This window comes from Mytilus trossulus, chromosome 4 (genome assembly GCF_036588685.1).
Source record: "Mytilus trossulus isolate FHL-02 chromosome 4, PNRI_Mtr1.1.1.hap1, whole genome shotgun sequence".
Lineage (NCBI taxonomy): Eukaryota > Metazoa > Mollusca > Bivalvia > Mytilida > Mytilidae > Mytilus > Mytilus trossulus.
The window spans coordinates 10,043,635-10,065,833 of record NC_086376.1 but is presented as its reverse complement, the minus strand read 5'-3'; the positions used below and the strand labels follow the sequence as shown (position 1 = coordinate 10,065,833).

The 22,199-nt window shown below is 32.1% G+C and overlaps 1 protein-coding gene across 1 annotated transcript in view; it reads right to left on the bottom strand.

The window, feature by feature from the left end:
* Positions 1 to 19,253, bottom strand: part of LOC134714633 (protein mono-ADP-ribosyltransferase PARP14-like) — a 40,212-nt gene extending 20,959 nt beyond the window's left edge. The window contains exons 1-13 of the mRNA XM_063576034.1: positions 19,208 to 19,253; positions 16,279 to 16,887; positions 13,224 to 13,690; positions 12,552 to 12,592; positions 11,895 to 12,057; positions 10,615 to 10,842; positions 8,148 to 9,758; positions 7,647 to 7,777; positions 6,560 to 6,781; positions 5,862 to 6,065; positions 4,629 to 4,683; positions 3,707 to 3,774; positions 715 to 957 (exon numbers count right to left, since the gene is read on the bottom strand). Of these exons, the coding sequence (XP_063432104.1) occupies positions 715 to 957; positions 3,707 to 3,774; positions 4,629 to 4,683; positions 5,862 to 6,065; positions 6,560 to 6,781; positions 7,647 to 7,777; positions 8,148 to 9,758; positions 10,615 to 10,842; positions 11,895 to 12,057; positions 12,552 to 12,592; positions 13,224 to 13,690; positions 16,279 to 16,832 (3,987 nt within the window). The 5' untranslated portion in view covers positions 16,833 to 16,887; positions 19,208 to 19,253. The remainder of the gene's footprint in view (positions 1 to 714; positions 958 to 3,706; positions 3,775 to 4,628; positions 4,684 to 5,861; positions 6,066 to 6,559; positions 6,782 to 7,646; positions 7,778 to 8,147; positions 9,759 to 10,614; positions 10,843 to 11,894; positions 12,058 to 12,551; positions 12,593 to 13,223; positions 13,691 to 16,278; positions 16,888 to 19,207) is intronic.
* Positions 19,254 to 22,199: the final 2,946 nt, after the last annotated feature.

The following is a 22,199-nucleotide window of genomic DNA, read 5'->3' as shown; positions in this document are numbered from 1 at the left end:
CATTAAATGAACCTTTTAAATCTATCAAGAATCATAACTCCACAATTGTAAAAGGGAAAATCAACATTATACCTTTTGACCTCCAGTTTGTCATCATTAAAAACATAAATAAAAATTCAAATTTTATAAGCATTGTTTGAAAGGTTCATAAGTTATTGCATGGAAATGTTGGCATACTTTACCATTTCAAACAACAGATCTTTCCTTCTGCAACCTATCTCCAACATAGGTTCAAATTAAAGGTTGCATGCATATGGACCTAAACTAGGTCTTCTAAGACAATAACTTATCAGCAATATTTTTGAGCTTACAAAATATTTACAAAATATTTCCATGCAAACTGCATACTAACTGCAAATTCAAATTTCAAAATTCTGCTTTAAATAATGTTTTCCCAAAAACAAATAATACTTAAATTTTTGTTTAAATTGTAGCTAATGCCTTTTTAAAATTCAAAACATTTCACCTTATAGATTCTAAGTAGATTTTCAAAATTTGTCGAATCATAAATCAATTATAGCTTCTTTCATAGGTAACATATTTTTATCCAATCAAAATCAAAGGATGATCATTTGCAGAAGACTTCCCTTACTACCCTCAACAAAGTTTATTTAGAACACGCTAGATAATTTCAGAGAAGATGATGAATATGTGATTCAAATTTCTTTTTGTAGAGTCTGAGTCAATTGGACAAAATACAGAAGTTAGATTTACCATATCTTCATCTTTCTTGGACTTTTCTACATTCCATGGTGCTATAGAAGTTAAATATACAGCTTTACAAGTTCCACCACTAGTTATTGGAATTTCAGCAAATCCTCCCATTCTTATACCATTTGAATATTTGTTATTGATTTCTGCTTGAAGATTAGGGACATGTTTCATCAATGATGTGCCTGCTCCACCTGATGTTTCTAGATTTAAATCGTTTGGTACTGCAGCAACTAACACATCAGTCTAAAACAGAAAACTCAACATCAATCAGAGTAGAAAATGAACAAAAAAATATAAGCTGGAGATCGCAAAAAGTGCTATTAAGGTAATAAGGGTGTCTTTTGCCACTTGGATTGTAAAACTAGAGGCTCTAAAGAGCCTGTGTCGCTCACCTTGGTCTATATGAATATTAAACAAAAGAAGCAGATGGATTCATGTGTTTTGGTGATGGTGATGTGTTTGTACATCTTACTTAACTAAACATTCTTGCTGCTTACAATTATTTCTATGTATAATGAACTTGGCCCAGTAGTTTTAGTGGAAAATGTAAGTAAAAATTTACAAATTTTATGAAAATTGTTAAAAATTGACTATAAAGGACAATAACTCCTTAGGGGGTCAATTGACCATTTCGATCATGTGACTTATTTGTTAATCTTACTTTGCTAAACATTATTGCTGTTTACAGTTTATTTCTATCTATAATAATATTCAAGATGATAACCAAAAACCGCAAAATTTCCTTGAAATTACTAATTCAGGGGCAGCAACCCAACAACAGGTTGTTTGAGTCATCTGAAAATTTCAGGGTAGATAGATCTTGACCTGATAAACAATTTTATCCCATGTCAGATTTGCTCTAAATGCTTTGGTTTTTAAGTAATGAGCCAAAGACTGCATTTTACTCCTATGTTCTACTTTTAGTCTTGGCGGCCATCTTGGTTGGATGGCCGGGTCATCGGACATTTTTTTTATACTAGATACCCCAAAGGTGATTGTGGCCAAGTTTGGATTAATTTGGCCCAGTAGTTTCAGAGGAGAAGATTTTTATAAAAGTTACTAAGATTTATGAAAAATGGTTAAAAATTGATTATAAAGGGCAATAACTCCTAAAGGGGTCAACTCACCATTTCGATCAAGTTGACGTATTTGTAAATCTTACTTTGCTGAACATGATTGCTGTTTACAGTTTATCTCTATCTATAATAATATTCAAGATAATAACCAAAAACAGCAAAATTTCCTTAAAATTACCAATTCAGGGGAAGCAACCCAACAAAGGGTTGTCTGATTCATCTGAAAATTTCAGGGCTGATAGATCTTGACCTGATTAATAATTTTAACCTTGACAGATTTGCTCTAAATGCTTTGCTTTTGAGTTATAAGCCAAAAAATGCATTTTACCCCTATGTTCTATTTTTAGCCGGGGCGCCCATCTTGATTTGATGGCCAGGTCACTGGACACATTTTTTAAACTAGATACCCCAAAGATGATTGTTGCCAAGTTTGGATTAATGTGGCATGGTAGTTTCAGAGGAGAAGATTTTTGTAAAAGACTACTAAGATTTACAAAAAATGGTTAAAAATTGACTATAAAGGTCAACAACTCCTAAAGGGATCAACTGACCATTTCGGTCCTGGTGACTTATTTGTAGATCTTACTTTGCTGAACATTATTGTTGTTTACAGTTTATCTCTATCTATAATAATATTCAAGATAATAACCAAAAACAGCAAATTTCCTTAAAATTACCAATTCAGAGGCAGCAACCAAAAAACGGGGTTGTCCGAGTCATCCGAAAATTTCAGGGCAGATAGATTTTGACCTTATAAACAATCTTATCTATGTCAGATTTGCTCTAAATGCTTTGGTTTTTGAGTTATAAGCCAAAAACTGCATTTTACCCCTATGTTTTTTTTAGCCAAGGTGGCCATCTTGGTTGGACTGCGTGTCACAGGACACATTTTTTAAACTAGATACTCCAATGATGATTGTGGCCAAATTTGGTTTAATTTGGCCCAGTAGTTTCAGAGGAGAAGATTTTTGTAAAAGTTAACGACTATGGACGCAGGACAACGACGACAACGGACGTCGGACGCAAAGTGATGGGAAAAGCTCACTTAGCCCTTTGGGCCAGGTGAGCTAAAAAAGAGAACCTAAGGTCCAGATTTTCTATCAAGTTAGAAAAATTTGATACATGCTAGGAGGAATGCAGATATTTAATTTGAGTTTTTATTTAAAAGAACCAATTTATAAGAATACAACTTATAAATATTAAAATTTTTACAAGTGATGATTATTTTTTGATTGTTTTTAAATGATTTTTTAATTGGCATTTTTTAAAAGGGAAGGTAACTCTAAAACCGTTCATTTTCTGAAGGGTTCTACATGGAATTTTCCTATTTTGTATTTAAGCCAGTAAAATGTACAATAACACTATCTTTTCTTTTAATATTCTCAAAGCATTGTCTGAAAGCTATCTTTTTGTAATTTATTTTACAATTCTATCATTTAGCTTAGTTTCTTATTCCAAATTGGTGTTTTTTCCAGTGTAATCCATACAAAATGTCATTTTTATTGTAGACTCCTATACCACCTAAATTGAATAATTATGAATGCCTAGTACAATGCAGAGTATCCAATAAAACACAGCGTAGATAACAGGCTTGATATTTTATATGCCAGACACATGTTTAGTTAAAAAGGAACATTTACAAACGGTAATATAATTTTAACTTTTTAAAGCAATCTTCCAACAGTTCTCAAGATTCTATATTGGACCCAGAAGTGTTAATTATAATTCTAACAATTTTTGGACCTCATTATTTTCATTTATTAGTTATATATTTTTTAATACCCTTTAAAGGTAATATATTTCAAATTTCTTTTAGAGGTTATAAATTTTAAATTCTTCTTGTCGTTACACATCTTAAATTTTTCCAGAGGTAATATATTTTAAGTTCTTTATCTAAGATAGTTAACTATACATACTGTCATTTTTCCCATGTCACCTTTAACAACAGTAACTGTAATTTTTTTTTTCTTGTATGGACCAGTTGCTATAATATAAAACAATACAATCACGTACAGTGGATATGTTGCGATTGAAAAAACAATTAATAACAAAATGAATTTTTTCTATCTAACTAAATATATTTGAAGAGAATTAATTTAAAAAAAAATTATCAAATAAATAGTTAATTTCACAATCAGTCCTTTAAAACAATTACAATAAAAGGGCTTCTAAGAAATAATCTTTTTAGGCAGACGTGGCATAAAAAAGATTTAAAAACAAAGTTTTAGACAAATTCATAAAATGAACGCCTAACAAAAGTCCTAATCCACTTTTCCATCTGACAAGCCCAATGTAGTTTGCAAGACAAAGATTGTACTTGTTTCACACTGGCTTGTTTGCGGTTTTGGAAAGATAAAATGACATCATGGATTTCTAGTCATTTCCTATCAGGCATAGCAAGAGACAGAAAACATTTGTTTTTGTTTTTATAGGGCATGAATTTCATTATTAATATTATCCTCATTTAATTTTCTTTTAAAAAGAGTCTGCAACTGTTGTTGTGCGTTGCACTTTCCTTTTCCTTGTGTTTTGTTGCTTTCGGCTTCAAACTGTCAATTATGTCTCTTAGTTTTTCCCTTTTTTTCTCCTTTACTATAGCCATTAAATTAGTAACTTAAGAAAAAAAGTGCTTTCATGCTTACAAAGCTGGTCACAATGCCATTTGGTCACTAACTCTGCAAGACATCCTGGCTGCGCATGAGTCAGGGGTCGTTTCAAGGCTAGCTAACCCTGTGATATAAATACACATGGCTAAAATTACATTTATTCTTAATTATGTAACAAAGGATAATCCTAATTTCTTTCTAAATGTATAAATTTAATGTGTAACCTAGCTACCTTGTCCATGATGTCCCAGTGAAACTAGTCTACGGGCTTCCTCATCTTGGAATGCCTGAAATTATCAAATGTATACTAATCAAATATATCAGCTTTTATAAGTCACTATTTATATAAAGGTATAATATTGTTTGAAGTTAAATAATCTCAGGCTAAAACTAAAGTCAATATATGAGCTGGATGTGTTAGAAATGATATTTGTGTGCAAGACTTTGATTGATTTTCAGAACATTTTAAACAAGAGGCTGTCACAACGACAGCAAACCGGATTTATTAGCATTTATTTGTGTCCTGGCAATATCACAAGAACCATTACTGATGATTGGTGAAAGTGGAAATCGTCAATATCAAATTTGACCTCTAGTTTGTCATCAGTATCAACATATTAAAATTTGAAAAGCTTAGATTGAATGGTTCGTGAGTAAATGCAACAACGTGAATGGAAACACCATTTTACGATCTTTCAAGAACCATAACTCCTGAATGGTAAAAGTCAAAATCGTCATTATTGAACTTGACCTCTATTTTGTAATCAGTAACAACATATTAAAATTTGAAAAGCTTTGGTTGAATGGTTCATGAGGAAATGCACAGACATAACTGGAAACACCATTTTTCAATCTTTCAAGAACCATAAATCCTGAACAGTAAAAGAAAAATCGTCATTATTAAATTTGACCTCCATTTAGTCATCAGTAACAACATATTAAAATTTGGGAAGCTTTGGTAGAACAGTTCATGCGTAAATGCAAGGACATGACTGGAAACGCCATTTTACGATCTTTCAAGAACCATAACTACTGAACGGTAAGAGTCAAAATCATCATTATTGAACTTGACCTCTATTTTGTCATCAGTAACAACGTATTAGAATTTGAAAAGCTTTGGTTGAATGTTTCATGAGAAAATTAAGGACAGGACTGGAAACACCAATTTTCAATCTTTCAAGAACCATAACTCCTGAACGGTAAAAGTCAAAATCGCCATTATTGATTGATCTTCATTTAGTTGTCAGTAACAACATATTAAAATTTTAAAAGCTTTGGTTGAAGGGTTCATGAGTTAATGCACGGACAACATTTGATTGCCGCCCGCCGAGCATCCCCAAATCAATAACCGACAATTTTGTCACAAAAATCCGGATAAAAATGCAAATAAAATAAAAGATAATTTTTGTTTTGTACAGTTCTTAACATAATGGTACTAAATAACATTATAAGACAATTCATTTACCTTAATTGTGTCATCATCAAAACACAAAAATCTCACATCCTTTAAATTACTTCCTGTCTTATCAAATTCACAGACTGTTGAATACATCAATTCTGCTACTTTGTCACGAGGATAACCCAGAGCACCAGTTCCCATGGCAGGTAGAACTATTGACTTGTAACCAGAGGCATTCTGTAAACAAGCATTCAAGCTATCCTGCAGAGTCTAAAAAGAAATGATGTACTGAAATTACTTTTTCAGTTTTGAAAGAATACATTTTTTTTTTATCAAATTGAAAATTAAACTGAAATTGTTCATGCAGCCTTCCACTGGAGTCTGACATAGTTTATGGTTTCCATCAGTTTCTTTTCTCAGGCCTCATTATAGCTTGCATTTGGATTAATGTGCATGCTCACTCACACTGCTCTGAAGTGGTGTAAGTCACGCTAGACATTCTTAATGGTGCTAAGTACCAGTAAATACTATATATACATGTATAATTATGTATGGCTAAGTGATGCAACAAAAGAAACTTATTTTCAAAATCTTAAACTATGCATTAAAAAAAGATAGTGGAAAACATATGTTACCTCAAATCATGTTTTCACTGTAACATTATGTCAAGAATCACTAAACAAATATTCATGAAAGCATTTTAATTACTCAAGTACAAATTAAGGCAAATTAGAGAACTATATAAATATATTCAAGCTAGATACCTTTTCAACACCAGCTCTCCATGATGGTAAAGCGGCAAGAAAAACTTGTTGACAGCTCAGGCCATGACCTTGAAGAACAGCAATATCACCATGTTTAATACCTCCTGTATATTTACTCTTGATTTCTTGGACTATACCTTGACCTGCGCCTTTGACAAGGTCACTTCCTGCTTTTCCAATCAAGTCTAACGTAGCATTGGTGGAACAGACAAGTACATCAGCCTGAAATAGGGATTTTTTACAACAATTTGTAAAAGGAATAAACATATGTATTGCTTGTTACTAAGTGTAACAATACAAAACTAATGCACTGTACACAAATCAAACAACGTTTTATCGACATAGGGTTTAAAGGTTAAATTCAAGGTCAGTTTGAAGTTTCTGCATACAAATTTAGTTTTGTCAATGCAAGTAGTCTAGTACAAAACTTATGCACCAAACACAACTCAGACAAGGTTTTACTATCATAGGAATTTAGGTTAAAAGTTAAAGTTAGAGTGACCTGACTTCAGGAGCCTGTAATTCAGTGGTTGTCGTTTGTTCATGTGTTACATATTTGTTTTTCGTTCATTTTTTTACATAAATAAGGCCGTTAGTTTTCTCGTTTGAATTGTTTTACATTGTCTTATAGGGACCTTTTATAGCTGACTATGTGGTATGGGCTTTGCTCATTGTTGAAGGCCGTACGGTGACCTATAGTTGTTAATGTCTGTGTCATTTTGGTCTTTTGTGGATAGTTGTCGCATTGGCAATCATACCACATCTTCTTTTTTATATTTGGTAAATGACTCAAACCCATCCCAAGATACTTTAATAGTTGGTAAAACTAAGATCTACAGTACACAAGTTTTACAGGACACTAATCAGACAAGGTTCTACTATCAAAGATAAAAGTCAGGTTAGAGTGTATAATACATATCTCCAGTCCAACAGAATATTATGTGGAAGACACAAAGCAGGTGGAAAGATTTATAAGGGGATTCCTAACTATATATATACCCCAAAACTGTTCATACATCACATAGTATATTATATCAGTATCAATGCACATTTCTTAAGATATACATGTATATATATAATAACTTACCTGTTGTGTGCTTAGGCCCTGCTTCAGCACCAATGTGATTTTAGTTTTGTTGCTGCAAACATATGGTCCTGTCTTAGGCACTTCATGTCCTCTCTGTGGAAACTGTTTCCTATGCATTTTTCTTCCAGTATCTAATAAAATACAGACATAGATTGGATACTACAATAGGAAGATATTAGGGATCTGCAAATCATTTAAATGATTTTCCACAATATGTAACCAAAGCAAAGTTAAGTCTGCAATACCTTGATTAATCTGCTCCATCATTGCCAGGGATTTGAAATTTTGTTTTAAGTTTTTGCTTACTTAAAATATGATTAGCACATCTTTCTTGCAGTGGGAATAGAATGTGTTATCTTTTTTTCAAACAATTATCCAGATGATATAAAATTAAAACATAAATAAAAGAAGAAGGTGTCCATGGGACATGAAAATTTACAGCAAATTCAGCAACTCTACCATGGAATTACATAAACTGTCGAATCAATGAATGGTACATACTTTGTCTGTGGAAATTTTGAGCTGCATAATCCATCACAAAATCTTCATCTGTCTGTTTATCTTGATCAACTTGTTTTGGTTTTGCTCCACGCTTGAGGTTTTCATCCACCAATATAATAGTCTCTGTGTCATCTTCTATTTGATCAAGTATGTTTGAAGTCTTGCGTTTATTATCAAATAATGAATCAATACCTGGTTTCGATATACTGTGAGGGTCTGGTTGACCAATTCGTCGGATTTTATCATTTATTTCCTCTTTTGCCTTAGAAATCCCATCTTTGGTACCAGATAGATATGCCATCTTTCTTTTAAATTCCATTTTCAATGCATGTTTACTCTGATCAAATTCTAGACTTGATTTCCAGTTGCTGCAGTGCTTTTCCAGATATTTCATGACTCCATCATCTTGAATTCGTACAGTATCAGTGTATATGGAATGACTGACAATGAAATCATTTAATTCCGCCATTATACCATCAAGAAGCAGACTCCTAGCAGTGACAACAATACTGTCACCTTGACTATCATCTATAATACAAGTCCCACTGAAAATATTTTGTATTTCCTCCTTTTTGTCTGTCCATTCATCAATTGTGAGCACAATCTGATTTGTTGAATCTAATACAATTTTTTCCTCTCCTATTTCATCCTTGATTATCTTTTCAACCAATTTTCTTTTGTTCTGACAATTTGTGCAAACTTTAACTACTGGTGGTATAACTTCAATAACAACATGGAGATGGTTATCTCTAATGTTCTCCACAATGGTCTGAAGAATCACGTCCTTCTCCAGTAGTTTACATTTATTCATGGAAAGATCATCTATTTGCCAAAATTCAAAATCATTTTTTTCCTCATAAATTTTGACCTCTGCAGACCTAATATCATCAGGAACACCTATCAAGGTCACATGTCCACTAGTGTCATCTGCTTCAAGGCTAAAATCATCTGCCAAGGACTTCAGATCATCAAGCACTGGTTTCAATAAAGCAAGGTGTAATGGACTTATATTCTTCATTGTTTTTCTTGTGATTTTATTCTTTCTATCTAACTTCTTTTGAATTTCTATCTTCTTAGCTGAAACTTGGTTATGGAAGTTTTCAACAATTTTGGATTCACCAACAAATACAAATTTTAGTTGTGAATCATCATGAAACAAAACTTTCAATTTTTCAGAAGTATGACTAATTTTAGTTTTGTTTATATGTTCAAGTAATGATTCTTTTATTGCATCGTTAATTTGTATTTCCTTTTTGTGAGCACAATCTTTAACAAATTCTTCCCATGCTTTTCTTATGTCCTTCTCCCATGTTTGAACTTTCTTTCTGGTATCTTTGCTTTTAGGGTCAAGTGTACATTCAATATGGATTTCATCTTTTTGTATCAATCGACCATGATGTGCTTTAAGTTTAGCATCACATACTGATGTAATTTCTATGATGAAAGATTTGATATGACTATTTGGAACAGATGGTTTGAATGGAGCAGGAATGGAAACTCTATGCAAACTGTGATTCATACACACCCCATGGTCACAATAATACATTGGTGAAACAATAACTTGAAAGCCACCTATTTTAATATTGGCATCCTCTAGAATTTTTTCAACTTCTGAAAAAATAATAATAATAGATTTTAAACATCCATGGTTTAATTTCAACAGTTTCATGTAATAATGACCTCTTTCTGTCTTATTTGGTTCCAACAAGTTTAATAATGAAGATTTGTTAACATTTAATCCTATGATTCAATAATTCAAAATTAAACTTTGCCACACTTCAAGCTACCAGAAAAACACAGTGATTGTGTAGTGCAATTCTTTCAGACCAAGAATGCGAATTGAAAATCATTGTGTTGGCACTGACTGAATTAGATTTGTACAGTATAGTGTACATATGTTGTGACAAATGAATCAAAATTAAACCTAAACTGTTGACACAGCGGCATCAGTCTATCATTTTTATAAAGGACAAGATACAATAAGGCCTGTTTTTGGCCCGCCTATTTTCTCATTTTTTAAAATTCTGTTTTGAGAAGCTACTTATTATTTAAAATATTCCCTGAGGTTTGAAATTTGAGTGGATGAACTTCAAAAACACCAATTTTAGCAACTGCGTGAGGTGAGGGGGTAAACCTTCTGTTATTATTAAAATGTTGTAATTATTATTCACTTTGCAGGTGTTCCGTATAACATTTTTTTAGTTTTTTAAAAGTGCTTGAGCCAACATGACCCAGGAATTTCACCAGGTCACATAGGCCCACACTATAAAATTTTAAGAAACAATGACCAAAAATTATAATTTTTCTTTCTTTTGGGATTTCTGATGCCCTTTACCCACCCCCTCACCTACCCCATTAGAGATATCTTTGTTGGATCAATAGTCAAATGATCTTTCCTAATATATTGTATTCATATCAATAATTATTCTTTTAAATGCTTCAATTAACAAAGTTTTAAGACGCATACCAGAATTTCCCTCAAACTTTGCTGAAACATATCCTTCTTCATCAGTTGTATAAACTTTCTTAACAGACATTTTCCTTTTGGACTCTAAATAATTTCTGAAAGTTTCTTTTGTAAATCTATCATCCTGGGAACTGGCTATAAGAATCTTTGGTGGATCAACTTCTCCAAATTCCAAATTAATACTTGTATATTTTTTGCTTCTACATGATTCTGTAAGTTTTTTTATATCTAAAAATATATCAATTTTATGTTACATTGCAGTTTATCTGATAGATAATTGTAATAAAAGAATAAAACTGGATACAATACTTTGACTTAACAGCTATTGAGCGAACTATAACGCATTGAAATTTCACATTGTAAAATCTTAGCTTGATAAATATATATAGTTCTTTAGGTTGATGATTTATAGAAACTTTGTGACAGGTTGTTCACCATAGTAAGTTTGTTGTAATCTTGCCAAACATGTTAAACTACCTCTGAATATACATTTTTTTTGTAGAAATCAGATAATTTTGAAAGTTACATGTTTTGGCAGCCATCATGAAATTGTTCTTTTTAAGTGTTGCCATCTTGTTTCCCCAAATCAAACAAACCTCAAACATATTTTTTTTTCAGATCAGACAAACTTTAAATTTTCTTCAATGAACATTTCTGCTAAGTGTGAGTTTTTTTTCAGCCCGGTGGTTGCAGAGAAAATTTCATTTAAAAAATGGCAATCAACTAAAACAGAGTCAAAATTATGTCAATATTTATACAACTACCTATTCAACAATGGTTTGCAACCATTACACAATCAGATATTTACAGTTGTTTTCATGACACCATTTATCAGTGTGTGGACAACAAACACCAATATCAAGTGATGAGAAAAGCTCCTCTCAGTCATAAAACTTTATATATATGGAAGTTTTTAACGACCTTGACTGGCTATACAGCCCTTGCACGGTCGGAAAATAAAATTTTCCAGTCAGTTTGTTGTACTTATACTCCAAAAGCAGCCAATCAAAATGCAGGCTGTCATGTTTGGAGCACGATGTTTTTGTGCTTCAAGCAAAAGTTTTATGACTGTTGCCCAGGTGAGCTAAGAATGATATCTTACCTATCTTATCCTCAAATACAACAACAGCATGATATTCCTTGTCCCTCATGATTGCCTGTTGCCCAGGTGAGCTAAGAATAATATCTTACCTATCTTATCCTCAAATACAACAACAGCATGATATTCCTTGTCCCTCATGATTGCCTGTTGCCCAGGTGAGCTAAGAATAATATCTTACCTATCTTATCCTTAAATACAAAAACAGCATGATCCTCCTTGTCCCTTACTGACTGTTCAGTAATTATACCAACTTTGGCTCTTCCTTCCAGCAAATTAATGATTGTTTCAGTACTTGCATCTTTGTCAATACCAGACACACATATATAACACTTCTCTCGCTTCTACAACATATAGATTGATTGATTGATTTGTTGGTGTTTAACATCACTTTCAACACTATTGAGCTATCTTTCTTGGTGGTCAGTATTTATTTGGTGGAGAAAACCTGAGTGCCTAGAAAAAAACCGACTGACCTTAAGTAGGAAAACTGACAATCCAAATCAATTCAGATTTGAGTTGAATGCACGTGCATGGTGCAAGATTTGAATTCACAACCTTGGAGTGCTTATATGCAATTTTCCAAAGAAACTACATTTCTAAAGGAAATAACTCCAAGAAAACAATTAATGATTATTCATAAAAACTGATATCAATTTCATAAAAATCTGAAAAAATTATATGTTTAAGAGCACTTACAAACCCAAACGGAAGGAGTCGAAGGACAGATGAAAATGCAAAAAAAGAGTGTAAAGTGAAAGGTGAGTACCAGGAAATAAATTATTTCATTAATTTGATAGGTATTTTTTTTTAAACTTACCAGTACTGTTTAACTTACCTGTTGAGAAGAACCAGGCTTTTTATCAGCTGCATTTACATCTACAATAAAAATTCAAAAAAACATGTAATATCATTATATAAAAGTATTTAGTAAACAGGAAGTTGATCAGCTAATTTTGAATCTGAATCTGTGTCACATGGTTTATTAAAAAAAACAAAGGATACTGGGCATCCATCCATGACACAAAATTAGTACATGCACAGCAAAAAACCCACAAAAACCAAAGCAACAGAACTTTATCTCAAAGTCATAGCATGCTAACAAAGTCTGATTACAAATTTCATAGACATGACAGACAGATCAACAGATGGATGCAGATAGGGATAGCAGTATACCTCCCCTCCTTAGGAACAGATATAATCAATATTTATAATGTACATGGATTTTTTTCAGTAAAAAAAAATCTCTGACAAACTTATTAGACAGGTTTTATTACATAATTTGCTGAATATTAAGAACTTATGAATATTTTATAACTAAGTCTAACAACTATTTTAAAAGGCAAGATAAGCACATAAAAATGTCATTGTATTTAATATTATCATTTCCAGATAACTTTTAGTCTAATATAAAGGAAGATCAAACACCTCAAAAGAGTGACTACTATTTCTAGTTGTAAAATTCTTCATACATGTTATTTTTGAGCACATCTTTTATTGATTTATTTACCTTGACTGTCGTTTCCTTCGGCTGGTTTCCCTTTGGGAACTTCATATATACCATCCTCTTTTATTGGTGTACCGGTTTTTTCTCCTCCTTTCTTTTGCTGTGTTCCTTTTTTCTCTCCTTTTTCTGTTGGAACTTGTCTGACAGGATTTTCTGTCTTATTAGATGGTAAACCATGCTTGTGTTCTGGTTTAACCTTTATCTGCTCTTGACCTAAAACTGGTATATCAGAATCAACTACCACTGGTGGAACATGGCATGGTTGATTTTGATGTTGATATCCATAATATGCATATTGATTCCATTCATGAGGCTTTTCAGGAGATATTGGTTGCAATTCTCTTGGACCTGTTTGTTTAGGATTATAAACTGGACGGGGGAGACCTGTTGTATCTTTTGAAACACCTTGGTATTGAGAGAACTGTCTGCCAGGGCTATATGTTCCTTCCTCTGGTGGGGGAGTGCCTGGCCTATTATCAAAAAATATAAAATTAGCTAATAATATAAAAACAAGAGGCTCTCAAGAACCTAAATCCCTCACATGTAATATTTTGCTTAAGTCTTCCAGCAAAGTTTTTTTTGCTTTTCAATTTTTTCAAAAGCAAAACAACGCATTTTACCCCTACTCAGTGGCTATGTTTCTTGACTTTAATACAAGCAATTAAAGCACCAAATTATACTAAATACTCAATTCTGATTAAACCTAAATTTGGCTTAAATTGTTACAGCAGCTTCAAAGGATAAGATTTTTTATAGTAAGCAAACTTGATGAACAAATTGTGAAAAAAGGACAATAACTTGAGGGTCAATTGATAATTTTGGTCACTAAAACAATTCTTTGTAGATCTAACTTTAATTTGCTGAAAATTTTGCTGCTTACGGTTTTTCTTCATCTATATTAATATTCACGATTATAGCTGAAAACTGCAAAATTCCCCTTACATCATCAATTTAGGGGCAATAACCTAAAATTAGGAACCAGATTTGGCTGACCTTGATCTAATGATCAGCTTAAAGGTTTGGTTTGAATTGATTAAGCAGCTTCAGAGGAGAAGATATTTGAAATTGTTTTAATAGGATGGAACATGATGACATACAACATTGGAGACCAAGTGATGACTTGAAAAGATAAAATGCATATTACCAAAATGTTATTTTTTACATTAACTCTTTTAATTATTACCGGTACTTTATTTACCAATGCCACAGAAAGCCAGTTGCAGATCCAGAAATTTTCATAAGTGGGGGCCCACTGACTGCCTAAGAGGAGGCCCACTCTAGTCATCCTTCAGTGATTCCCAATATAAGCAACCAATTGTTAATCTACCTTTGAAAGCAATATAGCTATTGTATTTATACAAATAGTTGAAATAGAGACCTAACTTTGCAAAAGTTCAAATGGCCAGGAAAACACCAACTGATTCTGGGAAGAAGGTTTCATTTCCTTCATAATCATAATGAAAACAATAAAAATAAAAATGAAAAATGAAAAAAATTGCTGGGTGGCAGCAGAATGTAGAACTGCTATGTCAAGGTTAAAATTTTAAATACTCATGAGGAATGAATAAAAGAGATTTCAGTTATGTGTGTAGATCTTATATCATTGTCTTCCTGACCTTAACTTTCAAAATATTCTTTCTATATATGTAAAGCAAAATTATATCCGGGTGAAATTTGATCCGGAGGAAAAAATGTCACAGTAGTTGTTGTTATTTTTTTTCCGGAGGAAAATATTTCCCTGGGATAATTTTTCCTTTGCCGTAAAATTCTATCTGGGTAGTTAACTTATTGAATAGTTATTAGAAAAAACTTATCCTTTAAAAATACTATAAAATAATAATACAGTATTTGAATTAAAGCGAAATAGTTAAAAAAAAAAAAAGTATTATAATGGGAAATAATTTCATAAAATTATCATTGTAAAAATTTCCTAATATATTCAAGTCAATATCATCCTTTTATAAAGAAAATTATCATGAAACATAGGGAAGAAAACCAGAAGTAATTTCAAAGATCGTAATTGTGAAAATAATATCATGATTAAATAAGGTTAGTCATGTTAGTTAAATACATGTAAAAGTGAGTTGTTTTCAGATCTCAGTACAAATATAAATTTAAATTTAAAAGTAAGGTAGAAATAAAGTTACATTACTACTGTTAACAGTAATATAGGAATTTGATTATGATGATATTTTTTACTATATGAACAGTTTTGTCTGTGAACAGAGATGTAGATGTTGATAATATGGAAATCAGATAAATCATACCATACCAATATATTGGAACAAAAGCATGTTTAACAGCTGGATAGTATTTACCTGTGAAATTTTATCTGTCTTATTAAATCAAGTTGTAAGTCATTTTTTTTTATATAAATGAATATATAAAAAATAAGATTCAAGGACAATTTTCACTATGAAATAGATTCAGAAATATATTATATTAATATCTTTAAAATATAAATTCCTCATAATTACCTCCCTTTGATAAATTATGCAAATTTGTTCTACCTGTGAAACATTATATAATTATAGTCAGGTATATATTGATTGTGAGTAACTTACATAGTAGTTAATGGGACTCTATTTCACACGGTTCTATGAAATAAAGTACGGCAAATATATACCGGAACATACTATCCGCATAACACAGATAGATTTTCACTCCTCTGGATAAAATCAACCTGTGACATACCATGCCAGGAAAAAAATTACCGGGACAAATTATCCTCAGGATAAAATATCACAGAGGAAGAAATAAACCGTTACATATACACCTATTAAAATTGTAAAGATATTAGCCAATTAGTCTGACAATTAGGTTATAATAGTCTAAGTCAGTAGGTATGGTATATTCATACATATATTAAGACATTATTATCATTTTAGGTCATTTTTCAAAATTATAGAACAATTATTTGTACCTTAACCCCAGGTTATATATATTTCTAGGAGAAATGAGTTGAAGTAATATTGTCTCAGTGATAACTATCAGACTACTAATTACATATACACCCTTAAAAAAACTGTCCTCTAAATAAATTAAAAGACATACTCACCATCCCAAATGTGAAGACGGTTGTGTTCCTGTATGTTGTTTTGGCCATGGGAATGGCCGATCTATCTCAGAGCTTATATGGCTCTCTTGGTCAGGCTGTTGCCTTGGTGATAAGTTTTCAGCATTAGATTCCACAGATTTGGATCGAAATGGTTCCTCTGACTGTTCAAACATTTTGGCCCTGTCTTTTACAGACATTCTATTCTCACTATTGTTTCCCTCTTCATTGGTTTTGTATCTTAACATTGGCTGGTTCTGTTCCTCTCCTTCTGACTTTCTTTTCTCTTCCATGTCCATTGGTTTCTCAAAAGCATTTTTTTTCTGTTTAAAAGTTTTGGGTGGTACTGTGGGGTGATTATTCTCCTCTTTTGGTAGCTCTGTGCTTAAATAGGCTACAAATTCTGTGTCTACTTTAGTATTATTGTCCTGGTTTAAATAAGTATCTTGAGGCATGTCAGGCCCATGCCATATATCCGGAGAGTCATCATTTTCATCGCTATCAGAGTTTCTACTTCTGGCATCCTCAAACTCCTCTTCATCAGATTCACCACTCATTATCTCAGTTAGTTTAAACTGGTAAATCTTATCTGCTTATTGTCTTCTCGTTTATCTGAAATGCAATATCATATATCATATGAATATAGAAATTCATGGACTAAATTTATTGAAGTATACTGCATCACTAGAAATATCCACAGACATAGACTTCTTTATACAATATTACCTTTTATACTTGACTATAAAAGTCTATATACATATTCTTTAATATGTTATCTCATCAAAAGTTTTGAATTTTATGCATTTTTAATGCATATTTTGTTTTTTATGTATATTATTTTTCAACTTCTCTGTAACCTTTGTACTTGCATGGTTTTATGAGAATAAACTATCTATCTATCATACAAGTGTATTACTCAGGTTCAAAATATTAGCCGCTATGTCATGACAATAAACATGATTCTTGTGTAAAGATTTGTAGCTTGTGTTTAATTAGGTCATATATTGAATGTCATCATCATTTAAGGCATGCCATACAGTAGCACAGAGCAGATAAAAATGCATCAACATTTAAGGCATGCCATACAGTAGCACAGAGCAGATAAAAATGCATCAACATTGAATGCATTGTTTATGCAATGTTGCTAATGATAAGCATAAAAAAATTGCTTAAGCACCACAATACCATCAAGTATATTACATGGATTGAAAGTATTTGCAAAGGAAAACAAAAATATAGTACAACTTTACAGGGGGTCCTGGTAAAAAAGGGGGGAGGTAATTTGTATAGCATTTTGATTTACATCCTTAATCACAGTATGACGAAGTTATATTCATAACATTAAGAATACACTGCCAAAATAATTCAGTTGAGTAAAAAGCTAAATTAAGTTGGGGCATTAGAAATACTATTGTTTATTTATTTATATGGACCCCTACTTTTTTTCTCTTGTAATCGAAATGTACTGCTCTAAATGCAAGAAATAATTTTAATAAATCGTTTTTTTTCTGTCTGCATTTGTAATGGCAAGAAATAATGCCTACAGCTTTTGATTAGCTATAATTGAATGATTTTACAAACATTTACTGGCATTTACCCTTGATTATGGGGACATACAGAAAAGTCTATAAACTAACAAACATTTTCAAGAAACTGGCTGAAAATAATCTCTTTTCATCTTTTCATTTTATCTAGGATTATATACCCCACATTATTATCACTCAGCACTATTTTTTTAAATTATTGAATGCATCTAAACTTCTAATATTTCAGTTCAGCATACTTCACATTGATGACCTCATTGATGGAGGGGTGGATGTTCCTATATATAAGATGATAGGAGTTCTGATGGAATAGGTCACCTTTTCAAGCCTGAAAATATGTGAATAGGTCAGGAAAACTATCAAAAATATATGATAAGGTCAATGAAGTTCCAATGACTTCTTCTTTTGTCTTCTTTGTAGGTGTTTTTATCAACCCCGTTGTATTAAAGCCAGAATTGGTAGCTACGACGTAACCATACAGATACAGAACCAAGTTCTCTCTTTTGAATTCCATGCGCTCTTACATGTTCATTAAAAAACAGAAAAAACCCAGCCGCAACCCCATCAATAAGTGACGGGCCTTATGGGGGGTCTCATAACGATTGACAAGTTTGATTTTTGTAAATCACGATTCACAGTAAAAAAAAATCCATGATCACGGATCAAGAAAATATATAAAAAAAATCTGTTGAAAAACAAGATCACAATAGTAAAAATGCTCCTATCAATAAAAAAGAAAATAACCCATCAGGTTGAAGTATTGAAATCTTCCCCCCTTTTAAGCTCCAGATTTCATGACTCATCCTTTCAGTATTTTGGAATAATTTTTTTTTTGATTTTCAGGATGTTGGGATTTAAATTTATTAATTCAAATTTAGCCTCACTTACATGTTTATAGGACCTCGAGATTGTGATGAAACAGAAAATGAAAGTACGTAGTAATTAACAGTTGTATACATGTTTATTCTTAATCATTTGCAGAAGCGGATCCAGAAATTTTCAAAAGTGGGGGCACACTGACTAACCTAGAGGGGCCTACGCCAGTCACGCTTCAGTGATTCCCAATATAAGCAAGCAAATTTCTTTCCAAAAAGGGGAGCCCGAGGCCCCCCCCCCCCCCCCCCCCCCCCACTAAATCCGGCAATGATTTGAAATATCTACAAATTATGTTGTTTTCTTTCATAATATAACGCAAATAAAGGTGGCCGGTATTACTGATCATTACTAAGGATCAAGGAGAAAACGAAAGTAGAAAATTTAGCGTTACGAATGAAAAGAACAAACATAATTTACATTATCTTATATATTGAATATCTATTAGTAATAACTTTTTCGTTTAAAAATACTTTAGTGGTGATACGGTATAGGCTAGCCAATTCGTAGTTTACCTAGTTAAAACAAAAGTTCTTAAACAGCACCAAAATATCCTTCCACACTTCGCAAACTTTTCAGAAATTAACGCATGCGTAGTTTACTTTTTACTTTCGTTATGGGAAATATGATATTCTTTATTTTCAGCATGGATGATACGGTCTGTCATAACAAAAATATATATATATAGGAATTTTACTATTTTTTTAAGAATTTTATAAAAGACTACAATTATATAATATAGATAAATGAGGGTAATATAATGCCCTCTAACGTCACACGTCAGGCGTCAATTAAACAGCCACTTTCGGCTACCTTTAGCGTCAAATTGGTTATTTAATTAGTTATCAAAGGTAGAGATCTACCAGGATTATAATTTAGTACGCCAGACGCTCGTTTCGTCTACATAAGACTCATCAGTGACGCTCATATCAAAATATTTATAAAGCCAAACAAGTACAAAGTTGAAGAGCATTGAGGATCCAAAATTCCAAAAAGTTGTGCCTGAAATACGGCTAAGGTAATCTATGCCTGGGATAAGGAAATCCTTAGTTTTTCGTTAAATTTAATGTTTTGTAAACAGGAAATTTACAAAAATGACCACATTATTGATATTCATGTTATTTAACCGTGATTCGTCATGACTCAATATATACCTATCGTGCAGAGGTCTCAAATAATTATCGTTACTATCATTTTTGGAGAGAAAAAACGTCAAAATCAGTCGGTGTTTATATTGTCTAAAAGAACGTGTACATTTTTTATCGTCTTACACCAAAAGTTACCGTTAAACGTCATTTGGTGCGAATTTTTACCGTTACTAGTCATGAAGGGTCATGAAGGAACCCCTATAACGACCCTCATAAATCGATAGTAGATAAATAACGGGACTTAAAAGGTAAAAGAGAATGAAAGGGATATGTGTGTCTGTTTTTAACTCACTGATATATATTTCCACAGAAACTTATCTAAAATAAATATTCCTATAGACTATAGTCATATTTACGGTTTTGTATTTAGCATTTACAATATAAAAATATAATGATACGCATTCACGGGGGTTGGGGGGGGGGGGGGGCATGGGGCTCCAATTAACCGACACATTGCCTCGCCAGTTCTGTATGGCGATATAATAGATTCTGCTCTAATCAATAGCTATTGACTAGTACTTTAACGGGAGGGTCACTAAGCAATTCTGGGGTTGGCTTTTTAAAAGGCAATAAAAAATCGTCTGAAACATTGAAATAAAGCCAAATTCGATAAAAAAAAAAATTAAAAAAAAACGCATAGCCGGGGACACCCACTTAACCGACCCATTTTCTCTGTAGATCTGTATGGCTAGAGATTAAAGCAGGTACCATTACAGAGGGGGGCAAGGGGTTTAACTGTTATGATGTTATGGGGAAATTTAATTCTTTGTTATCTATCATTTTGAAAATATTAGCTGTTATTGAGCTTTTAGTTTTTGTTATCTTTTATTGTGATAATGTATTTGCTGTCAACTGTTATTGAAAATTGGAATGTTAGCATTTTTTTTACAGTCAATATTCGGTATAAATTGAAGATCATTGGACATTGGGGTCTACCACTACAGTAATATGTTTGTCCCGTATTCAGAGAAGGATTCCATTAACATATACCCATCACTGAAATGAGGTCCAGGACAATTCAAGTATATCTTATGATTATCCTTTGTAATAAATTCCATTTTTTTTATGAATGTGTATATAGAATTATCTTATTGATTTGTATGAGAATAATGTTCCTTGTTTCCCGTACGAACATATCAAATTAAAACAATTCTAACAATATATAATATGGTACATGGACTCAGCTCTGTGATTCTTTTCAAAGCATAATCAAATGCATTGTTCAATGAAAGTTTCAACCATGTACTTGGGTCCTAAGCTGCACATAACTTATTACAAACAAAGATTTATTTCATTTAAAGCTATTGTGTCCCTACTAAACTATGTATTCTACTTACTAGTACACTTGGTACAATCAAAAACCTCAGCAGATAAACAAATGTTCAAATATAAGGCCTTTGAAAACAGTGGAACAAATTGCTTTTGGAGTGTCAAAATTTGTTCGAAGTACTTGATAAATTGCTTGCTTATAATTGGTGCTTTTGATTTTTCTACCCTATAACACTTTGCCTCAAAGTCTTAATAAGAAAAATTCACACACCTCATTAAATGGTCATTTAAAAAAGTCAGAATATTTAAACTCTTTTAGGTCAATTTTTTTATTAGCAACAAAGGGAGCTTCAGTCAATATATATATAAACAATACATTAACGTTTCATGAGAACTGCTGAAAGCATTTTTGAGTTATTTTTGAAAACTAAAAAATACAACCTTTTTCTAATGAATAAAATCCCATAACTCAATAACGCAAAATCTAAAATGAATAAAAATCGAAAGGGAGTTTACAACAACAGATAAAAACATTTCAGCAAAGTTTCATGAGAACTGCTGAACACATTTGTGTGTTAATGTCTGAAAACTGGAAAATCCCCCCTTTTTAATTAATAAAACCTGTCAACTCGGAAACGTAAAATCTAAAATTTATAAAAATTGAAAGTGACCTCATGTTAATAGATATAAACAATTCACCAAAATTCCTTGCTTTGTGAAAGCATTTTTGAGATATTATCAGAAAACTGAAAAAAAACCAACACCAATTTTATTGAATAAAAACCCATTACCCAGTAACTAAAAATCCAAAATTTATAAAAAAAAAAAGAAAAAAAAGGGAGCTCACGTCAATAGATACAAACAATTTCCCAAAGTTTAATGCAAATTGTTAAAAGAGTTTTTGAGTAAATGTCCGACATGTTGACGACAGACGGAATATTTTACATTGTCTTATCGGGGCCTTTTATAGCTGACTATGCGGTATGGGTTTTGCTCATTGTTGAAGGCCGTACGGTGACCTATATTTATAATGTTTGTGTCATTTTGATCTTTTGTGGATAGTTGTCTTATTGGCAATCAAACCATATCT